General features: G+C 47.4%; 1 protein-coding gene across 4 annotated transcripts in view; it reads left to right on the forward strand.

Annotated features, from left to right (window-relative positions):
• Window positions 1-22300, forward strand: part of Rrbp1 (ribosome binding protein 1) — a 67574-nt gene that overhangs the window by 31841 nt on the left and 13433 nt on the right. For all 4 annotated transcript variants that reach the window (XM_077799916.1, XM_077799918.1, XM_077799917.1 and 1 more), the window contains exons 3-10: window positions 8308-8456; window positions 9583-9705; window positions 12160-12312; window positions 13323-13441; window positions 15471-15624; window positions 19155-19293; window positions 21398-21567; window positions 21678-21712. In XM_077799916.1, coding sequence (XP_077656042.1) covers window positions 8308-8456; window positions 9583-9705; window positions 12160-12312; window positions 13323-13441; window positions 15471-15624; window positions 19155-19293; window positions 21398-21567; window positions 21678-21712 — 1042 coding nt within the window. The remainder of the gene's footprint in view (window positions 1-8307; window positions 8457-9582; window positions 9706-12159; window positions 12313-13322; window positions 13442-15470; window positions 15625-19154; window positions 19294-21397; window positions 21568-21677; window positions 21713-22300) is intronic.

Raw genomic sequence — 22300 nt, forward strand, 5'->3', positions numbered from 1 at the left:
TAAAATTAAGAATTCAATTCCTTAGTGGCCCTAGCCACACCCTAAGAGCTCAGTAGTCAGGTGTGGCCAGTGGCTGGCCTTTTAGTGCAAAGAAAGAACATCTCCATCAGACAGAAAGTCCGGTTAGACAGCCCTGCTGTGAACAAGAGCTATTTGGAGGGAGATGGCCTTTTGGGTCACCTTCAGGTGGCCCTGTGAAGACAGAAATGTCTTTGCCAGCCCTATGTTGGAATCATACATGGCTCCTTTCCTGCTTGATTTGGGCTGTCTGTTGTCCTCTGCATCACAGTGGGTGCTATGAGTGAAGTCCCAGTGCAGAACCAGCACTGGAGCTGCTGGGGTCTATCAGAAACTGGTGTTGCTTTCTTGGTCTTATCTAACACTTGGTAAGTGGGGGGGGGGGGGCTCTTGCTGACAGGTGCCCTAGAAGAGACCTGGCAGGTGTGGAGGCAAACATAGGGCATGATTCTGCAGGCCTAAGTTGGAACTCTTCCAGAACGTCTGTTCTGATTTTCCTATAAGAGCAGACCGGGGCCATGTGACAGGTTTTTACCACTTGTCCATGGCTGTAATTTGACAGTGAACACCTGCCTTCCTAATCCTTGCTTCTTAAAATTTATTATTACATAAATGTTTCCAGAAAGCAGGATTTCAAAAGTATAGAGGCATGGAAGGAAAATTGAGTCTTCCCACTTCATGCCTATCACCACCCTCTTCCCCCTGGAGACCCTACTCGTCACATGCAAACAGTGGTTTACACAGCTTAGAAACTGCTCTCTGCTTAACAGTGTATTGGTGACATCTTTCCACACTGCAGTTGCGAAATGGCCACATTCAGCTGCATAACATTCTGAAGCATGAATGTATCGTAATTTATTTAAATGATGCTTAAGTAGTGTGCAGGCTTTTTTTGGCTGCTAAAATTAATGCTGCAGTGATGTACATATATTGCTGTATGAGTGTCTATAAAGTAAATTCCTAGAAGTGTAATTGCTGAGTCAAAGGTGGGTACATTTTTAATTTAGGAAGATGGTATTGCATTGCTCTCAAAACATTTTGCAATTTATGATGAGAGGCCAGCACAATTGTTTTCTGAGTTAACCACTGCTCACATGGTCTTTGTTATGGCACTGTGGAAAGGGCTGTAAGTTCACGGGGGAGCATCATAAACCCAGCATGGAGTGAGCAAAAACATTGGCCTATGAAACAAAAAGTTTGGAGTCTTTTTTAATTGTTTAGAGAGAAGAGAATTGGCAGAATCCTAAAGTAGAAATTCCCCAGAACTAAAGTGTCTTGTGTTTGGGGTGCCATTACTGACCTTAGCTGATTGCCCAGAACTTGTGCATAGCATGTAAGGAAAGCCCAGTTTCTTGTACAGGAAGCGTATGTATATGGTTATAATTGTTTTTTAAAAATCTGTTTTTATCCTCGGAATTAGTCTTTGTCCTTGTAATTATGTCAGATTACCTTCTGCCCTGATCCCTGGGCTGTCGATTGCTTACTAATCGGCATCTTGGTGTTACACTATCAGAAGAACTACTCCGTCCCAGTACCTGGAGCTGAGTTTAAGTCAATGTAGTATGGGCAATGGATGAGGGACTGGGATCTGCATAGTATTCTTGTTTGGGGACTCCGCAGTTAGAATGGGTCTAGAACAGTATGCTTTTAACTGGAACTTAACTCACTCTGTGTTGCTATGGGAAGAGTCTGAGACCAGGTCACAGGTGGGGAGCCTACTAAAGACCTTTCTGTTCCTGCCTGATGGGAAAGGGGGGCCTTGAGGTCATGGTACTTCTCTCATAGACTGTGGATTGGCTTTTCATTGAGTGACCCACCCCCTCTTCCAGCCTGCTCACATTTACTGATTTTACTCTGGGGCCAGAGTGTCAAGGCCCAGGAAAGCCCCACCACCCTTCAGGAGGGAGAAAACAGCAGAAAGGAATACCTTCTTCTTTTGGGGCATTAGAATGGAGGCCAGTTTTCAAGCCTCCATCATGATGCCAATGCTCATCCCAGCCCCTGGCACACACTGGTAAATGTTTATGAGCTGAGCAAAGGTGGAAAGTTAAAGGTGTTTCCCACATCCTGTAATCTGGCAGCATCCTGTTGGATGAGGGTGGGATGGAGACTGTGAGCCCTTGTTGTGTGCAACCTCCCTGGGCCACCATTCAACCTTCACCAGATTAGGCAGAAATAAACAACAGGAAACACAATCCAAAGTCTAGAGTTGAGTCTATAGCCTAATGAGGGCGGAGCTTAGATTGTATAGGGAGGAATTATCAAAGCTACCAGGAAAATTATTCCAGGTAACCACAGCAGAGCATATTCCTTACTTAGACTATTTGTTACAATGATGGTAACACCCCTTCCTACTCCTCACTACTACCACCATCCTTTTTGCATCCTGGGCCCGCTGTGTCCTAGGCCTCCTGCTGGTCACCACAGGAAGGGTGACCATTATGCTATTTAGTTTGTGTTGAGATGTGTGGCTCATGATTCTCCTTTGCCTGCATTTATCCCCTACAGTTCTGTACGGTGGATTTATAGGTTTCCTGTTTCAAAAAGTGGAAAAGTAGAGCTCAGACCTTGCAGGAGTTGCACAGCCAGCAGATGGCAGCACAGAGTTTCCCTGGGCAGTTTTCCAGCACTGCCCTTCCCTGCAAACTGCTCTTTGCCCACTGCCAACAAGTCGTGATACTTTTTCTTTTGACTTTAAGTCAGTTTCTCAGGGTCTGAGGCTCTGAGGACAACTCTCAGGGGCTTTTGAGCCATTATTCACCTTCTGTGCTAAGTTTTTCAAACCCAAGTTTTGCTTTTCTTCCTCTTTTTTAAAAAGGAGAACAAAAACGGACCCTAGGGAAGTGAGCCAAGTATCAGTGAGAAGCCACTAGATGATATTCTTCCAGAAATCGCCATTAGGTCACTTTAAGGCATGGCAGTGCTGGGACTCTAATCACTGCCTAGGCAACTGTAGTCGGAAAGACCAAGATTGTAAACATCTTGTTTATTTCTGCAGGCATTAGGTAAAATCTTGATTGTCATTGAAATTGTGTTCTCCTTCCACTAACCTTGTATGCCTGAGGAAACCCAAGGAGGGATCTTGCCCAGAAGTTCTCCATTAGTTATCTGTCTTTTAAAAATATTGTGATGTGTGAGGTTTTTTTTCCCACAGAAAAAAGCAAAAAAAAAAAAAAAAATTTGTTTTTGGTTGTTGTTGTTGAAATCTCCAGGAGGAGGGGAAAACAGAAGTATACAGAGGAAACAGAGTCATTCAGTCTATAGGACATTTTAAATTTCATTAGAACCATTTAATTCATGTCCTCTTAATTTGGTAACATTACTTTTTCCTCTAATCAAAGGGAAAGGGCTCAGTAAAGGCCCCAACCTGATTTGTGCTTACTTCCAGTGCACTTGAATGCCAGATGTGATTGTCCTTTGCAGTCAGGGGTCAATGTAGGCACTCTTCCTTTGCCTGCCTGTTGTCAGGAAGGCTGGCCAGTGCCTGGCCTGAGCTGATTTTGGAGCTGATTTTGATTCTTTTCCCAGCCCCCAAGATCATGCTCCATGTTAGGAGCATGGGCCTTTCTCCCACTAGCTTGGCTTCTTAAATACTTTTGGGTTTGGACCCTTGTCTTGGGGGTTTTACCTGTACTGTCTGCCTCTATCCTGGTCCATCTTGGCATACTGAAATCATTTCCCCAAACTATAGACCTTGCTCCCTTTTAGGCATTTCTCTGCCTACAGGGTAAAATCCAGATCCTTGGAGCCTGTGAAGCCTTGGACCTACTCCAGCTCTTTTGGAATCTGACTAGCCAGGCTCCTGCTAGTCTCAGTGCCTTTCCTGGGCTGCTCCCATTCCTGTAGTAGTGCTTGACTTAGGGGCCTGCTTTAAAGTGATGTTGCTACAGTAGGAGCTTCCCCCGGTCTCCTTCATATTACGCTGTTGCATGACTCCCCCCTGTCCACTGCCTTTTCTACATGTAGTCCTGCTTCTAATTTGCCTTTTCAGGCCTAGTATTTGCATACTGCTGGGTACACAGTAGGTACAGTATTTGTGTTTGGAGACTAGTTGGACTTGCCTGCTCTGGGCAGGGCAACTGGGTACCTGCAGCAACAGCTGGAGTTGAGCTGGAGATTTTTGATTGGCCCAAACTGGCGCTGAGGTGATGACCCCTCCTGTTAGCCACCAGCTGTCACCAGGCACCCAGAAGGCAGTTCCTGGAACTGGAATGGTTTGATTCTCTCCCCTTTGGGAAAGGAGGTTGAGTGTGAGCTGTGCAGGAACTTTCCAGCAGTTACACACTGGAGATCGGGGGGTTGAGATGGGGGTCAGCTGCTGATCTAGCACTGGGCTGCCTAGTCTCAGGAATCCCCTTTTGGTTGACATCTTCCTTTTATGGCTGAGGCCTGGTGATTATGCAGGCAAAGAATAATTTATTCAAAGTAATTCATGGTTGGCAGCGAAAGAGAAAGAGACCCCTAAATGCCTTTTTGTAAGAAATTTAATTTTAGGTGATAAAGCCTTCCTGTGTGGTCACAGAAGGCAGTGTAGTTTTGAAGTTTGGGGCTTTAAGCACATTTTCTGAGCCACTGCAAGCGTCTTAGTGGGGAGCTCTAGAAGCACAAGGCTCTGCTTACTTAAATTTAGCATCTTGAGTAAGGACAATGGTGTGAGGCTAGAGCAAGGGGATCCCCGACTCTGGTGTTCTGTCCAACCTATCTTCTTGGACAGATTTGGCCATGGAGGGGATGGTTCCCAAGCTTCACCCTTGCATGACTTCTTCATTCCTTTGTTGAGAATAGGCAATGGGCAGGGGGCTCTCTTTAGAAGGGGGTCAAGGTCTTGTATTCTTCCTGGGGTCCTTGAAGGCTGGTCCTGTGAATTTATTGTTCAGTGCTTTACCTTGTGCCAGGCGTTGTCTCAAGCATGTTGCAGTATACTATCTGCAGCCACACTGTTAGGAAGGAATGATTATTACTCCTACTTCACAGAGAAAGAGAGGCAAAGTGGGGGGGGATGCTGTTAAGCCCCTTGTTCAAAGAACTCAGGAGGGAAGGAGTTAAGTTAAAAGCTATAGCCCAGGCCACCTGGCTACAAAGGCCTTGCTCTGGCCAAGGGCAGAGGTGGCCTGCAGACTGAACCTGATCCATGGATGTATTTGTTCAGCAACATGGTGGTTTTATTAATTTATTTTTTATTGAGTTAGCTGTGAGCATTGAGGGTCAGGAGGTACACATGAAAATCTTATTTCTAGTCTCTTGGACAAGTCTGCAGCTCTGAGGGTTCTTGGGAGTCGTCACCTGGAGATGAGGTAACACACTAGGACCACCCAGTTGAGGGGAGGCTTATCCCTTGGGACCAGGCCTGTGTGGACATTTGTCATAACACCTCTTTCTGTGTCCACGACCAGGCAAGGGTCTGATGATACCATCACAGCAAGACACAGCCTGCATCTCCTTCACTCTTCTGTTCCCTCCTCCTCCTCCTCCTCCTCCTCCTCCTCCTCCTTCTGCAAGCCTCCTGGCCTGTCCTTTCTTGGACTTTGAAACCCACCAAGAAGAGGCAAACACTGAGTGTAGCAGCTGCCCCTCAGGGAGTTGGTCTCCTCTAAAATTCCCTGCTCCTATGCTTTTTTGAACCCTGTGGCTTAACATATACATATCTTTGGCATATATTTTGGATTGATTTTAGTGCCTTAAAAGTTCACAATACCAAGTCCTCAAGTATTTGTTGGAGACCTGAGTGAGGTGTCAGGCATATGTTAGGCTCCTGTGGGTATGATGTTTGTGATTCACTGAGAAGCTCAGAAGTTCTGATTCCTGCTTCTAAGTGCTTGCCTTTTTTTTTTTTTTTTCAGTTTTACTGCTCCTGATTTGGGGAGAATAGAGGTGGTGCAATTCTTACCTAAAATATTTAATGAAAAAAGTTTTGTGAAGTTAATGGCTCTCTAAAAATAACCTAAAAGGGAGTGTTTGTGTAAGCATGGAGAAATTTCTGTGAAAGTTTATGTTGGGGTGAGGAGGCAGAGAAGAGTGTTCAGTTTTGCTCTACATAGCTTAGGATTATTTTACTTGTTATAAGTTGCTTATATTTTTAAATTAAAATGTCTAACAATTTTTAATATAATTATACTAGAAAGTTTTAATAAAGATTCATTAGAATACCGCTGGAAGAAGACCCTAGGAAACACTGTGGACAGAGCATGCAGGAGTGCATACACGTGCCAAGATTGGGGAGGCATCTGGCTGGGGCGAAGCCTGTGAGGAAAATGGTGTTCACTAGCAAGGCCTCCTCCAGTGGTGTTATCCAGATGTTCCCCTGGTGGAGTGGGGCCACAGGGCCTGACAGAGTGTCTTCAAAGACTGAGGCCAGAGTCCTCAGTCACCTGGGACCCTTTTCAAAGACAGTGCCTGCCAGGATTTCAGCAGGAAGCATTTTACAGGTCCCCAGAACTGGAAAGGAGTAGAGACTACAGTCCAGGAGAAATATAGTGTGAGCTGCAGCCATGTGCCACTTATGTAACCGAAATGCTCCTCATGAGCCACTTAACATAGGCCAAGAAGAAACAAATGGAATGTATTTTAATGACATATTTAGCCCAATTTATCCAAAACATTATTTCAATAAGTAATCGATATATAAAATTATTACGTCTATTTCACACTTTTTTTTTAAACTCAAAGTCTTTGAAATCCCATATATACTTTCCACTTGTAGCATATTTCAAATCTCACAAGCCACATTGCAAGTGCTCAGTGGCCACGTGTGGCTGGACCTTTCTGAATCAGAAAAGGAAATGTTTCTGCAGCCATCGGCTGGACATAGGCTTTCATGGCTGTCCTGCCTCTTCTGCAACTCCCTGTGTCTTTGAATAGGTGGTCTTCTTCTCCTGGACAGTGCTGACAGTGAACATGCATCTGGAGGCTGAGGGGGGAAACGAGAAACCATAGCCAAAATGGTACCAATGGGGGTGTCTTCTGAGGGTGAGCTCACAAGGGTCTTTATGTATTTATTTACTTATTTTTGCCTTGTGTATACCCAGAATTTTCTCTTGTGTGCATAAGTTTATAATTAAAATTATTTTATATACAGATATCCCAGTGTAAAGAAAGAAGGGGGCATACCCTCCCATACCCATTTTTGTGGCACTTACCAACTCTTAGGCCTTCAATGTGAACCACATTCTTTTTAATCTCCCAAGCTTCACCAGGGTAAGAAGTTATAAAATAAAAGGTGTTCATAGCAACCAGCTCGCCCACATCCTGCATTCCCCTTATTAAGGTATCATGCTAAGTGCTTTAACTTGTAATGAAAATATTGTGACTGGTAAGTAAAAATATTGTGACAAGTCAGAAAATTCGAGGTTGCTATAGAAACCTTTCCCATTTTTTGTCCCTGTAAGGTGGGCTTAGCTGAAGGTGCTGCTGCAGGCTGCTCTCTTTTTGTTGTTGTTTCATCTTGTTTTAGCTCATTTTTGGCCCTCTGTTTTAGCCATGGTGCAGATTTGGGCCTCAGTGGAAGGAATTGCCTTAGCATTTCAGGCAAGACACCTCAGTTTACCCTTTCTTATCTCTAGGCTGCATGAGAACCGTGATGAGAGAAACTGTGCATGGGGAGCGGGAGGGTGATGAGGAGTTCTTCATTAGTGATAATTGGTTGTTGGCGAATGGCTCTGTGTCCTTTAGGAAGTCATTCAGGTACCACCGAGTAGACCAGCCCATTCTGGAAGAGTCTAGCCCAGTTTGTCCTTTCCCCAAACCTGTCACTGATTAAGCTTCATTCAGGGAGTGTTGGAAATAGAGTGTTTGACCCTGAATACATGGGAAGCAGCCTCCCTCATTTTCCATCCTTCTGCGTGGCTTGGAGTATGCCATCCTGGGGGTTCTGCAAGTGGTCAATGATGGATTCCCTGAGCAGTCAGAGCCTATAGGAACACAGGGACATGTTAGTTAAGGGAAAATCTTCTGGAGTTGTACAGGGTGAGAACTAGACCAAGGTATTTGCTAGAAAAAAAGGAGTGGAGAAGGGGAGAAAAAACTTTGGGAAAAGTACCCCTTGCTTAATTCTGCATCCTGATGATAAAGGGATGTTACTCGATCCCAGGCTGGGGTTTTCTCTGGCAAGTTAAAAGGGCAGTGCAGGGTACCATTGTTTGTTCATTTTCAATGCCCTGAAGGAGCACAATGCCACCAGCCTGCTGAACCCAGGCAGAGGGACAGACCAGATCCTTTTCCTTCTGATGGGCTTTGTTATGGCGTCTGTCATTTTGGGGTGTGAATATAATGCTCTGCTCCTTCCTATTTCAGTGTCCCTGGATTCCAATAGCCCTCTGTACCTGCCTTACAAGACACTGGTCTCCACGGTTGGAAGCATGGTATTCAATGAGGGTGAGGCCCAGCAGCTCATTGAGATCCTGTCTGAGAAGACTGGCATCATTCAGGACACCTGGCATAAGGTGGGCCCATTCAGAGACTATTGTAGTGGGCTGGGGCTGGTGGCCCCTCTCCACTGCCTTTCAGGGACCACTGAGCTGTAGTGGTTGCCTGGTCCGAGACACCTCCATCCCCGGGAAATATTCATCAACCATGCTTGCTTGCCAGGCTGCAGAGAGAATTTTCCTAAAACATTCTTCACATCTTCCTGGCAGGACCTAGCCACTCATGCCCATGCACAAGTATAGCGTGAATCACCCTAAAAATGCTTTGGCTTCTGGCTACCAGCCTGGCTACCAAAATGGGAAGCCTCTTAAGAGTCAGAGGCAGACCTCTGCATCACAGGGAGTCTGGGGAATAGAACACACAAGGTGGGGCCTCACTGATCTGTGGCCAGAGCTCAGAGTGTGGGAAGGAAGGTGTAGGAACACTGGGTGAGAGAACCTGATGGTGAGCCCTGAGGAGCTTCTCTGATGGACCTCATGGTATCAGGCAAGTTCTGAGTCTTACCCTTTGGTGCCTCTGCCCCAGAAATGCTGTGTGCATGTGTTTCTTTCTTAGCCAAAGTCTGGAGTCAAGGTAACTTTTCTGGAGTATTTAGTGGCTAGAAGTTTTGGGGGTGCCCTGAGAGCTAGGCTGGGAGCTTCTTTCCTGACGCCAGTGGGAGTTAATTCCTTTCTGTTGCTGGGGGGTGTCATGCATCATGTATAATCTCAACGATACTGGGAGCTCCTTGCTCAGTGAATGTTTGGGGTCTACTGGGCATGAGTATTGAAGGAGTTCAGGGTAACCACACAAGAGACTCAGTTCAGGCCACTGTCTCCAGAGTACACCTCCCTCTGGCCCCCTGGGCTGCAACCAGTGGCCTCCAGACTGCACATACTGGCTCAGGGGGCTGGAAATACGAGGATCCTAAGTACTACCCCAGGAATCCCTATTGCGGAGGCTGAGTGGCTGAGCAGGGCCACCTTTTCTCCCTATAGATGCCTGGAGTTAGTGTGGACCTGCTTGCCTTGAAGCTTTTGTTCCCATTTCATCAGACCCTCGGGCCTCCCTCTTACCTGATTGCTTGGGGGTAGGGTGGGGGGAGGGGACAAGCAAATTGTCTGTCAATCCCCTGTATTAACATTGGCTCCATGGCATTTCTAGGCCACTCAGAAGGGCGACCCTGTGGCAATTCTGAAACGCCAGCTGGAAGAGAAGGAAAAGCTGCTGGCCACTGAGCAGGAAGATGCAGCTGTTGCCAAGAGCAAACTGAGGGAACTCAATAAGGTACAGCCCAAGCAGGAAGGCGAGCCCACTCAGGAAGCACACCTTCCAGTCCCTTGCCGGCCCCTCCCTGGGCCATGATTGTGCTTGTTCATGATAACCAGGCCAGGATCAGCTCTGAGACAGGCAGCTTTCCCATCCAACTTGCATGCTAGGCATGGAGCTGTTGTCAAACCTGTGACTGATGGGGCTGGAGATTACATGCTGTCTTTGAAGAGCCCAGGGGTGAGGTTGGGTCGGGAGCAGAGTGGGTTCTTTCTTTATAGTTGCAGGAACATATGCAAGTCAAGCAAAGATTGGGGACCTCAGTTTGTCATGGAGATGAACCTGGTCAATCTCATGGTGACAGGGGAATATTCTAGAAAGGAGAGTGGACACAGTTGTTCTAAGGTTGAATTTCCTTGAAAATTGGGGCAGGGAGGCAAAAGGCACTGCTTTTCTCCTTTTTTTCTGATGTCAGTGTAATGATGTATTAGTAAGCACCTGGCTCCTTAGATCCATGGAGGGTCAGGGAAGAGTTGTACTCTGAATGGTAATTGGTAATGGGGTTGCAGTGCTATGGGAGTGAACTGGGGGTATCAGTCAAAATGGGTAAGGATCTGAGGCGTAGGGGGCTGCTCTTCCCTCTGCCTAATTCATTGGGGTCTGTTCCTGGTTTGTCTGTTTTTGAGGGGTGAGTCCTGATTCTCTAGCCTTCATGGAGGAAATGCTCGGCAGGGCAAGGGGAGCCTTCTGCAGGGATGGTCTTGCCTGCTTGGAAAGCTGTCTTTCCCCTGCAGAGACCTGCAGGCATGCTCTTGCCCTCTGCCCACCTACCTGCCAGTGGGGAGATGGCCTAGGTTGAGGAGGGTCCAACACCATCTTGGCTGCAGTTCTTCCTCTAGGCACTTCTATCTGCTCACTTGAGAAGAATTGGAAATGAAATAATTTTATTGTTCATTCAGGGGATGTACCTCTGAGCCAGACAAGAAAGTTCTTTGGGTGGGGGGGACAGGCTGGAGAGCAGAAGAGCCTTTGGATATTTACTCTTTGTGTTTTACCCAGAAGCAGAAACCAACCAAACAAACAGACAAGGCTCCCATGACCTTCCCTAGTGCCCAGTGACCTATCCATCCATGTTGTTTTCTTTCTTTTTTCCAAGATGTATCTACACATGATCTTTGCTTGAACCACCCTGGGTTATTGGTCAGATGCAGGGCAGCTAGAGCCGCTTGCCCTTGTTCACCAGTGTCAGATATACACATCTCCTCCTGACTCAACACACATCATGCTGGAGTTAGGCCTAGGCTGTGGCAAAGAGTATTACACCACAATATTTGGCCAGTCCTGCGAATCAGAACTTTCCTACCACTCAAGAACCAACTGATTAGTGTTCCCACTGATTAAGAGTCCATTTTCCTGTATCCTTTTTCTAAACCAAGTTGAGAAATTTCATGAAAATTTAAGTGACAGGAATCGGGGGGTGTTTACATTGCCAGCTGGTTTTGCCTGGCTAGTTACTTGTAGCTGCCCCCTTTTTATTTAGAATGGGCTTTGTGGTGAGTCACATTTGTGGCAAATTGTGTCCCTCTTTCCTATTATGGGGTCTCTGTCCACAAAGGACAGGGTGGCAGGTGTGAGGGAGGGAGTGCCCCTTGTTGTTGGCCCCCTTAGATGTGGCCCCTGTGTTTGCTGGCCATTCAGTGCCCAAGATCTTCCTCAGAGGTAGCTGCATGACACAATTTCCAAACCACAGTCCAGACACCTTAATCAGGTCGAGATACGTATCCTGTCCACCCCTGTTGGGGAAATAGAATGTGTCCCTTAGTAGGAGCTGCAGAGTTACAGCCTATGATTTTTATTCCCCTTCTCACCTGCCAGCCTTGACTCTGGGGCAAAAGAAGTTTAACAGTATGTCCAACCACAGCTCTCTGTCTCCTGACCACATTCCGGTCTCTGCAGCCTGAGGAGGTCCTCTTGAGCTTCCAAATGCTTATCTGTCCTAAGACGATGCCCTTCAGGCTCTGCCAGTGGCTCCTAATCTTCAGCCCCAAGTGTACACCCTGAGCTCCACGTCTTTCCCACCCCTCTTCTGGACTTCCTCCCCTTCCCTGTTGCTCACTTGTGCCCCATGTGTCCTACCTTTGCTTACCTCCTGACCTAAGAGGAGGTTGTTGTCACATATCTGTGTGTGGTAGACTTCAAGCCTTGGGAAGCAATCTCTGGCCACAGAGGCTGAGACCAGCTGTAGCTGAGAGAAAACCTTTGTTGGCATTTTATATCTTCCTCTAATTATAAGTAGTTAAATGTTTGTAGATGCGTTTCGGCACTTTTCTTCCCTGTACTCCTGGAGTAGCTCAGTGGTAGCTGTAAACTTGGGTTCAAACCCCAATACTGCCAAAGAAAGAAAAAGAGAAAGAGAAGAAATCTGACCTCATCTCTGTTCTGCTGACCAGTCCTTCTTTCCAATTCTCCCAGGAGATGGCTGCAGAAAAGGCCAAGGCAGCGGCTGGTGAAGCCAAGGTGAAAAAACAACTGGTGGCCCGGGAACAGGAGATTGCAGCTGTGCAGGCTCGCATGCAGGCCAGCTACCGTGAGCATGTGAAGGAGGTGCAGCAGCTGCAGGGCAAGGTATGGAAGGGGACAGGCTTAGTGCAAGGTCTGTCTGCCCAGGGCTGAGGATGCCTGCAGGGGCCTGGGGCTGTGGCATTTGGCTGAATGGTGCCAGGCAGCCCGTTATGTGTGCATTTTATGTTAATAATCAGAAAGGCATAAAATATATTTTAAAGAACACTTCCAAAAGAGCCTAGCCTCAGGTTGGAGGTAGAGCACTTGCCTAGCATGTGTGAAACCCTAGGTTCAATTCTCAGCACTGCGTATAGATAAATGAATAAAATAAAGGTCCATTAACATCTTAAAAGTTAAAAAAAAAAAAAGAGCCTAGCCTCAAGTGGCCAGCATTGTGTCCCAGTTTGTGGGGGCCCACCATGGACCAAGGTGTTAGCTTCCAAGTGAACCTGGAATAATGTCAGCTCCACCTTCTCCAGATATTGTTGGGATGATTCTGTAAAATAGTAGGCCTGAAATTCCATAGCTCCAGGATGGCCCAAGCACATCTTTGTGGGGCTGCTGCCTGTCCAGGCTGGCCTTCCTTGTCAGAGCCTGAAGCTTAATCTCCTGACACTTGCCCTTTGCTTGGTCCATGGCTGCCTCCCCATTGCACGTCTCAGGAGGTGCTAGGGAGGTTAGAAGGTCAGAAATGAGTCTTTCTCATTTCTGGTAGTTGTGGTTTATCACTTTATCTCAGAAGAGTCAACCCGTGTGACTTTGGAGGCAGACATGCATGGAGTGGTTCTGAGGCTCTTAGCTGAGTGCTCAACTGGAGTTCAGGCTGAGTTCTGAGAACAGTGAGGAGGAAGAAAGGGTGTGTTGCTTTGGGTTACACTTAGCTTTGAGCTCCTGACACTGGAGCTATGCTGTTTTCAGTCCTCTTATTTTATAGCATTTTCCCAACCTCTATGTGGAGCAAGTGGAGCCTCTGGGGTTTTCTGTTGGTGAGCTGTAACCTCACTAACCCTACCCCAGAGATCTATTTTCTTGATATGGTCAACACTCTGATGACCTTGTTAATGACTTTTCAGATCCGAACTCTTCAGGAACAGCTGGAGAATGGCCCTAATACCCAACTGGCCTGCCTGCAGCAGGAGAACTCTATCCTGAGAGATGCCTTGAACCAGGCCACAAGCCAGGTAGAGAGCAAGTAAGTTGAGCATCCTATGCAGATACCACTATTTCACATTCCAAGGGCTTTGGAATCCAGGTGACTCTGTAGGTCTCTTGCAAGGCCGTCATAGTGCACTCTAGTTCTTACTGAATGTGGGGTTGGCCTGGCTGCGGGTGTTTCTGCTCCCTCCCTGTGTTGGGCCACATCCCAAGCGTCCATCTTTTGTGTGAGTTTGAGCAGCTGAATCTTCTGGTAGGTGGCCTGGTACCTTTCAGGTAGTGAAGATTTCAGCAAGAGTCAGGGTGCTCCAACCTTAGGCTGGCCTTGCTAGCATGCATGGTATCAGTGGGATCATGCACCCCCAGCCCCAGGCTGCTGCTAGCTTCTTGCTTTCCTGGAAGAGTGAAACTTGCCCCGTGCCCATCTTCATAACATGCCCCATGGAGGGCTTCATAAAACTCCTGGTTGTGACCTAGAGTATCACGGCCAAGCTGTTTGTCCAGGATGAAAGTTTGTTGGTGGTGTGGGGACCTCATTCTCCACTGGCAGTGCCCTCTTCCATTCTTACACCCTGGTAATGAATACTGTATAGTACACAGGCCTGCTGAGTAAAATTCCTATTCTCTTGCCTCTGCTAAAATGTCACAGAGCCCACAGTGAGTTGGTCAGCTCTGGAGGGCAGCTCTTCACTTCTGCTGTTGAGTACAGCCATACTCTCTTCTGCTTCCCTGACTTGGGCCATCCCTTAAAAAAACCCAGTGGGCTGTCTATCCATGTGCTTGTCTGCCTTCTTTTGGCTTGAAGTGCCCTGTAGGGACTTTAGACTTTATGGGGTTCTGTTATCCCCAGAGCGTGTCCTCCTACCAAGAGAGGACTGGCTAAGGCAGAAAGCACTGGCACTCATCATGTAGCCAGGAGTCAGATGGGGAGAGCCCTAGTACAGGAGCTGGGCAGGGAAAGAAGTCTAGACATGGCTTTTTGGTGGCTCCCTAGAGTGGAGGGAGGTCTAACAGCTGTTTTCCCATGCTGTCCTTCTATCAAGGTCACCTCCAGGTGTGTGTGCACATCTTCATTTCCTCCCTGACACATCAGTGTCTAGACTGCCATTTCCTCAAAAGCCACAGCACAAGAGGAGCATGGGGCTGAAGAACATGCTGGCTTCCCTGATACAGAATCTGTTGTGGCCTCCTTACTGGGAAAAGCTCTAAAGCATGGGGACTTGTCAATCTGGATGTGGTGGCTGTGCCTCTTATCAGTCTGGAAGCCCTGCCTGGTGTTGGGTTTTTTCAGCTCCAAAGCAGTCCCAAGGGGCTGCTACCCAGCCTCCCACTTCCACCCCAGGTTGCTTGAGTCTTGGCATTGTAAAGCACAGGAGCTGGTGCAAATGAGGAAACCCAAGTCAGAAAGGTGGGACCCCACCTGTCAGCAGAGCAGGGCTGGCCTAGACCAGGTTTTGCTACCCTGTCTGGTGGTGTCTTATTGTCAATTCATGCTTGCAAAGGAGCAGGCCTACAGCTGCCCTCCTTCATCTTAATCAAGTTTCCTTCTGTAACTCCAAATATTGCTCTCAGGTCCTGAGAACCACTTTGAAGTGCATGCAGTGTTGAAGGGTCTGCTCCATAAGTGCCTTGGGCTATGGCTGAGAATGGTTTCCCTGGCATGGTCATGGTTGTGTAGGCCAGTGGAGTGGGACACATGGCTTCTGCAAGCTGCTGCCCTGCCCTGCAGGGAGCAAGGCATGTTTACCTCATCTGCAGCTCTTTTGTACCCAGGTCAGCAATGAGAAGAGTATCTGACCCTTTTTCTGTGTGAATTTCCTGTAGTTTCTGAGCTCCTGTGGGAGGCTTGGCACATAATTTGCCCTTTGCTCTCTCTGGTCCATATGCTATACTGGTAAAACAACATCTTTGACAAAACACACACCAAACTTCAATGGATAATAATGCAAAAGAGGCCTTGGTGATGGCTCCAAGATGTGAGCACATACTTCAAAAAAGAGCAGATATACCAGAGAGGCATAGGCCACATATCACCTGTTTCTCAGGGACCTGTGACTGTCTTACAGGCAGAATGCAGAGTTGGCAAAGCTCCGGCAGGAGCTCAGCAAGGTCAGCAAGGAACTGATGGAGAAGTCAGAGGCCTCGAGGCAGGAGGAACAGCAGCGGAAGGCTCTGGAAGCGAAGGCAGCTGCCTTTGAGAAGCAGGTCCTGCAGCTGCAGGTGAGTAGGGGTGCCTCAGTGCCCTCATTCACTGCCCATTGAGCCTGTCTGCATTATGGGGATGGGCAGGGCTTGTAGCCACACTAAGTTATCCCTTTCTAGCCATGAGTAACAGATGGAGATGTAGGCAGTTCTTGAACCCTCAACCCTAGCTAGCCTCATTAATAAAAGTGATAGCATTAAATGGATGCTTTCTGTGTGCTAAGCTTTGTTTAGAGCATTTTATAAACATTGTAACCCTATGAGGTACCTACTCTTAGTGTTTGCATTTTACCCATAAGCACAGTTGAGGCACAAAGAAGTTAGCAATCATATTTAGGACACCGTAGAGGCAGGATTTGAACCCCCTGAGTCTAGCTCTAGATCTGTATTTATCCTCCCATATTTGCCACCATTGTGATCCTGCAGCAGTGGAGAAGCCAGTGAGCTAACTGGCTACATACAAATCCTACTGCTTCGAGGACAGGTGGGATTTTCTTCTTTCTTAGCCTTTGGATATAGCTAAAATCTGTTTTCCCCAAGAGTGTGTCCTTTCTCCTTCAAAGAGAGGAAGGTTTTTCCCTTAGTGCACTGGGCATCATCTAGCATGTTTTCCTCAGCCTGGGGGCTTTGCTGCCCACAGGTCTGATGATTTCCAGTGTTTCCACTGGCTTGTGTCAGGGAAGTTTGACCAGGCTTGGGGCAGTTACCTTAGGCATGAGGAGCTTTGATGCCATACTCATGTGGAGGTTAAATCACTGGAAAACAAGGAAATCCTGGTGACTCAAGGGGCTTTGGGTTGTTTTTTTCTGCTGTATCTTCGAAACCAAGCTATGGGACTAGAGTAGCCAGACATGAAATTCTAAGACTGATGTTTGAATGGATACAAGATACTAAAAGAGAACATAACAAGCACAGTTTGAATTTGAGTGGAATCAAGATGGATAACTTGGTATTTTCTGATTTTTTTGGAAAGCAGACCACTGAGATCAGATTCTTGGAAGTGGGCCTGCCTGGGGATATATTTTAAAGGCTCCTAGGTGATTCTGATACATCTGAGGAAGGACTTTTCACTATTGCAGCCTGGTTTTCTGTCACATGTCATTCCTAAGGGTGGAGGCCTGGCCCTGGCTCTTACTAGCAAATTACCACCTGCAGATGTCTGCTGCCCCTGAGGTCTCTGGACTCTCATCCACAGCCTGGGCCTAGACAGAGGAGTCCATTCTTTCTAGTTTAACACCACAAATTCTGTGGCATGTGGTCAGGGAGGTTGGGGGATGTGGCATTGTCCCTCATGATATTGATAGTGAAGGCCCCTGGCAGCAGCTACTGGATTCAGATTTCAGCAAGTTATTTCAGAGCTTCAGTGTCTGTCCTTTGGGGTAGTTGTGGGTATGTCCTGGTAGTTGTGCTGACATACTCAGAGCCTAGACTTAGAACTCTGCCTTGAGCAGAAAACAAGTTCAATAAATGCCAGGGTCCCATTCAGGAAATTTCTCTGACTAGAAGTGTAGGTTGTGGAAAGGGCCTTTCCCTGTTGTGCTGAAGTGGAAATGGGGCTCTTTCCATTTTATCCTTCTCTCACCCGAGGCGTCTTCACTGTGAGCCAGCTCTTCAAGGACCAGGATGGGTGTGGCCTCCTGTGCTTACCTTGGGAATAGAGCTTTAGCATCAGGAAGCAGACCCCCATCTCCTCCCTTCTCCTTTAGTGGCTTGACGAGGCCTATGTGAAGGAGAGTGCAAAGGGTCCTTTGAAAGTGCTGGTGGCACTTGTCTTGGCTTCTTGTTCCAGTGAGTCAACTGAATTTTAGAAACTCAGGAGCATTTTATACCAATCCCCGACTGGCCATGGGACCAGCTTTTGAAATTGCTCAGTGTGATTGGCTGTGTTGACTACCTTCTCCTTCCAGGCAACTGTGATCCTAAGATGTATGCTCATGGATTCCATTGAAGAGTCTAAGTTTTTGGTTTCAAAGGCGGGTGGGTTGTTTGCTTGTTGCTGGAACCATTATTCTTTTTTTTTTATTTTAATATTTATTTTTTAGGTGTAGATGGACACAACACAATGCCTTTATTTTTATGTGGTACTGAGGATCGAACCCGGGTCCCGCCCATGCTAGGCGAGCACTCCACCACTGAGCCATAATCCCAGCCCTGGAATCATTATTCTAATGAATGGAAAAACATTCAGTCTCCCTACAGCCCTTTCTTAAAGAAGAAAAAGAAAGGAAGAAATTGCTAGTGGTTTTCTCCAGTGACAATCTGGAAAAACCATCTCAGTGACAGGAGCAGAGCTAAGGATGTTGTAGCTCTGAGAGGGAGGCTGGGCCCAGGAGAAAAAGCTGGTCTGCTTCCCGAGAAGCCTGTGGCAGTCATTCCTTCCTTCTCTTTTATCCCTTGGAGTTAGAATGAAACTGACCCCTTGCTATATGCCAATGCAGAAAACATTGTGGACCCTAAAGCTGTCCTGATTTTGTCTTGTACAGTACATGTTTGTCTACAGTCTGATGCAATGACTTGACAACGACTTTTCTGGCTCCAGATCTACCTCTGCCTTCATGGTTCTCTTCAGAGCATTTAGCCTAGCACCATGTTGTGTAGCCATTGGGCTAAAGAAAAAGAAATTGGGGTGTGGTGATAGAAGCATGACTTGGAGCCTCACTTGGGTCAATGAGAGGCATTTATTGTCAGATCCTTCCTGGCCCTGTCCAAAATGAGCTTGTTAATTCTGTAGCCAGGGATCTGGTCCTTTGGAGAATTAGTTTCTTTGAAGATCTGATGATGTGAGAGGCTTTGACCAACATTCTTATCCCAGAAGCTCAGTTTTGGGAATCATTGACTAGCGTGTCCATTGGAGTATTGATTGGGACCACCAGAGGTTGAAAGCAACCTGCCTGCCACTGAATGGGGAAATTGGGAAACATTCGGCACCTCAAAGCTGTGTGTGGTTCTTAAGGACCCAATGATGTGGAAGTCTGTAAGATACCAGATTGAAAAATATGAAATTGTCATTTTTGTGGAGGAAAGATTGAATACTGGCAATTTTATGTGGTTCATTCTAATATTAAATGAAAGAACCAAGAGAATGCCATATTAATGATCCTAAGCATGTGTCACATCCATGTGGGTATAAACGCATATTGCTATAGGCAGGAGACCCAGCCAACTGTCTGCTTCTGGAGAAGGCATCAAGGATTCCACTGGGAAACTCCTTATATACTTTGTTTGAATCAGTATCCTTGGACTTTTGGTACAAGCAAGTATTTACAAATCACTTGAGAAGATAAAAAATATTGAAACCCACCTCACAACCCCCACCTCCCAAGTGGTAAATGCATGTAGGTCCCTGGCAGCTTCTTTTCTCACTGAAAGGATGCTGGGTGAAATTTGGGCAAATTCTAGGAAGTTTTTACGTTATACACAAATCAGAGACCACATGGGGCTTTGGTAAGGGCAGGAGGTGTAAAGATTTTTGTTTTCTTCAACCTGGGAACTGATGAGGGCCCAGCCTCCTCCCCTCCTCACAGTCATCTTTTCTCTGTCCTCTCCAGGTGTCTCACAAGGAGAGTGAGGAAGCTCTGCAGAAGCGCCTAGATGAGGTCAGCCGGGAGCTGTGCCGCACACAGACCAGCCATGCCAGCCTCCGGGCAGATGCCGAAAAGGCACAGGAGCAGCAGCAGCGGTTGGCAGGTAAGGGCAGTGTTCTGATGGCCCCTGCTCCTGATGGGTCCCAAAGGAGTCTGCCGACTGTCCTATTGCCAAGGCCAGGCCTGTACCTACCCCCACACCCCAAAAGTTGAAGAGGCAGGGATGTCAGGACTGGCTGGAGTCACAGAGTCAGATTAAGAGCAGACTGTCCACTGGGTTTGGGGAGTAGGGCCTGCAAGGGCTGGATATAGAGGATGGTGCCTGTGTGGGCTACTAGTGGGGTTGGGGTCTGGGGACAGAGGCAGGGCCTGCAAAGGTTGGTTACCTAGCAGGTGAGGCTGGTGAGAAGTTGACCCTCATTCACTGTATTTCCTGAGCCACTGCCATGGGCACTGGCACCTGCAAGGACAGGGTTATGCAGCAGTGCCCTTTACACAAGGACTTAATCTGTGAAGGGACAGATGGTAAATACATTTGGCTTCCTGAGTCAGACAGTCTCCATTACAACTACTCAGCTCTTCAGCTGTGGACAAAAGTGTCCGTAAACAACGTGTAAACAAGCAGCCTTGACTATTCCCCCACACCCACTAGAGATGAAAACTATGGCATTTACCACTGAGCTACCCAGCCCTCCTATCCTTCCTCCCTCCCTCCCTTCTTTCATTTATTTATTTATTTTGAGACAGGGTCTCACTAAGGTGTCTAGGCTAGCTTCAAACTTAAGATCTTCCTGTTTCACATCCTGAGTAACTCAGATTACAGATGTAAGCACCACTACATCTGGAAGGCTTATCTTTTTGAATAAAACTTTGTTTATAAAATAGACACGGGAGAGGAGCCTATAAGCCAGCTCACTGATCACTGGTCTAGAAGGCCTGGTGTGGCTTTAAACACAGGAGGCCTTTCTGAGGCAGGAGGGGTATTTATACCTAGATCAGAATGATGGAAGGGGTCAGTCCCATGAAGAGTAATCTAGCTAGCATAGACCCCTGAGAGGGGAATGAACTTGAACTTGGCCTTGGGGCTTCTTATTAGCTAGAAAGCCACAAAGCAGTGTTCATGAGCACTACTAGGGTAATATGAAATACCTGCAGACCACTAATGAGAAGATGATGGAACTCTAAAATGGACTTTAGTTGGAGGTTTCTAAAGATTCATTCTCTGGAAACAAGGTGAACAAGTGAATGAGAAGGCTAATGATTAATGTGGGGCCAGATGGGCAGGGCCCTGGTCACCTCCCTGTGAAGATTTTGGGTCCTATGAAACGTGTTAACAGGAAGGTCGGGGCAGGGGAATGGTACAATTTCATTTGCACTTCTGGGGTGGAGAATGGACCATGGGGGCAGGAGAGGCCCAGGGAGAACGGGCAGGCTTCTGTAGTTGTCCAGAAGGTTGACAGGGCTTGGTTTAGGTGATCACAGAGGTGCTGCTACTGATGGGGACAGATTTGGCATGTGGTGACTGTGGAGTCCCCATGCTTTAGTAGTGGGAGAGAGATAGAAAAGGGAAAAAGAGCAACCAGGATGAGACCTGGGAGGCAGGAGGCGTGGTTTGAGTTGCTAAATTAGATTTTGTTTGGAAGTGGTGGGGGGCAGAGCCTGGGGTTGGGGATGAGGTCAGTCCTGGTGGAGACAGCAGTGTCACAGGCAGGTGGACTATACTCAGCCATGAGACTTTAAGATCACCTGAAGAAGAGGACAGCTCCTGAGTAGGGCCCCAGGCAGGATAGGCTCTGGGGAGGGTATAGCCCGAGATCCATATAGTCACTTTCAAAATAGTTTCTGGCCGTGTCACCCCTATCCTTGGTCTCAGCTAATATGAGCCAGAGTGTTCTAGAGAATGAATCTTCAGAAACTTCGACCAAAATCCATTTTAAATCTCTATCATTTTCTTATTAGTGGCCTTTGGGCATTTCATCTTGCCCTAATAGTCCTCAAGAACGCTACTACCAGGCTGTGATTTTGTTCAGTGGTGATTTAAGAAGCCCCAGTGGTTAGAAAGTGTGTCTTAAGATCCCCAGGCACAGAGGAGGCTGGGGAGGGAGCTCTGTGCCCTGTGCGTGTCATGGAGAGGACAGCAGTCCTGGTATTCATCCCAGGCATTTCCAGCCCCTGACTTCTCTTTCCTTTTCCTTTTCCTGCAATAGAGATGCACAGCAAATTACAGTCCTCTGAGATGGAGGTGAAGAGCAAGTGTGAGGAGCTGAGTGGTCTTCATGGGCAGCTCAAGGAGGCCAGGGCAGAGAATTCACAGCTCACAGAAAGGATTCGGTCCATTGAGGCCCTGCTGGAGGCAGGCCAAGCCCGGGATAACCAGGTCAGCCTACTCCTGGGAGGATACTGCTGAGGAAAGGGGCTCCCCTCCTGACTAGTTGCTTTACAAGTGAGCCTAGTGGAGATCAAGGAATTTTCTGTGTCTCGTTCCAGGCCAGCCAAGCCGAAGCCGACCAGCAGCAGATGCGGTAAGCTGGCAGGGCGGCTGCAGGGGGCCATAGGGCTCTTGTCCACTCACTTCAGCCTTAGCTGAGGTGACTGAAGGCTCCTGGAAGCTCAGGCTTTCATTATGGCACTTGAGTTTCCCAGGAAGAACCTCTTCAGAGGCCCCCTTCTACTCCTGTCATTCTAGTGGTTTAGAGAACAGGAGACAGGTCTGGGCAGGCAAACGGTCACCTTTGCAAAGAGCTATGTATGTATTCTCTGTTGCTATAACAAAATGCCTTAGGCTGGGTACTTTATAAAGAATAGATTTATTAGCTCATGGTTTTGCAGGCAGAAAATCCAAGATTGGGCAGCTCCTTGTGTTTGACCTCTGGTGAGGGCTGATAGGAGAGCATGAAAGAGGAAGCATGCACATGGTGAGCCAGGAAGCCAGAAATCGGGGCAGGGCCAGTCTTATTTTTTTAATAGCAACTCACTGTCAGGAACCAAGTCACTCAGTGAAACCAGCATCAGCCCCTTCATAAGGCAGCACTCCCAGTGACCTAGCTGTCTCCCACTAGGCTTCACCTCTTAAAGGTCCCAGCACCTCTTAATTACTCCCATCAGGGAAT

Source organism: Urocitellus parryii, chromosome 6 (genome assembly GCF_045843805.1).
Source record: "Urocitellus parryii isolate mUroPar1 chromosome 6, mUroPar1.hap1, whole genome shotgun sequence".
NCBI classification, from domain to species: domain Eukaryota; kingdom Metazoa; phylum Chordata; class Mammalia; order Rodentia; family Sciuridae; genus Urocitellus; species Urocitellus parryii.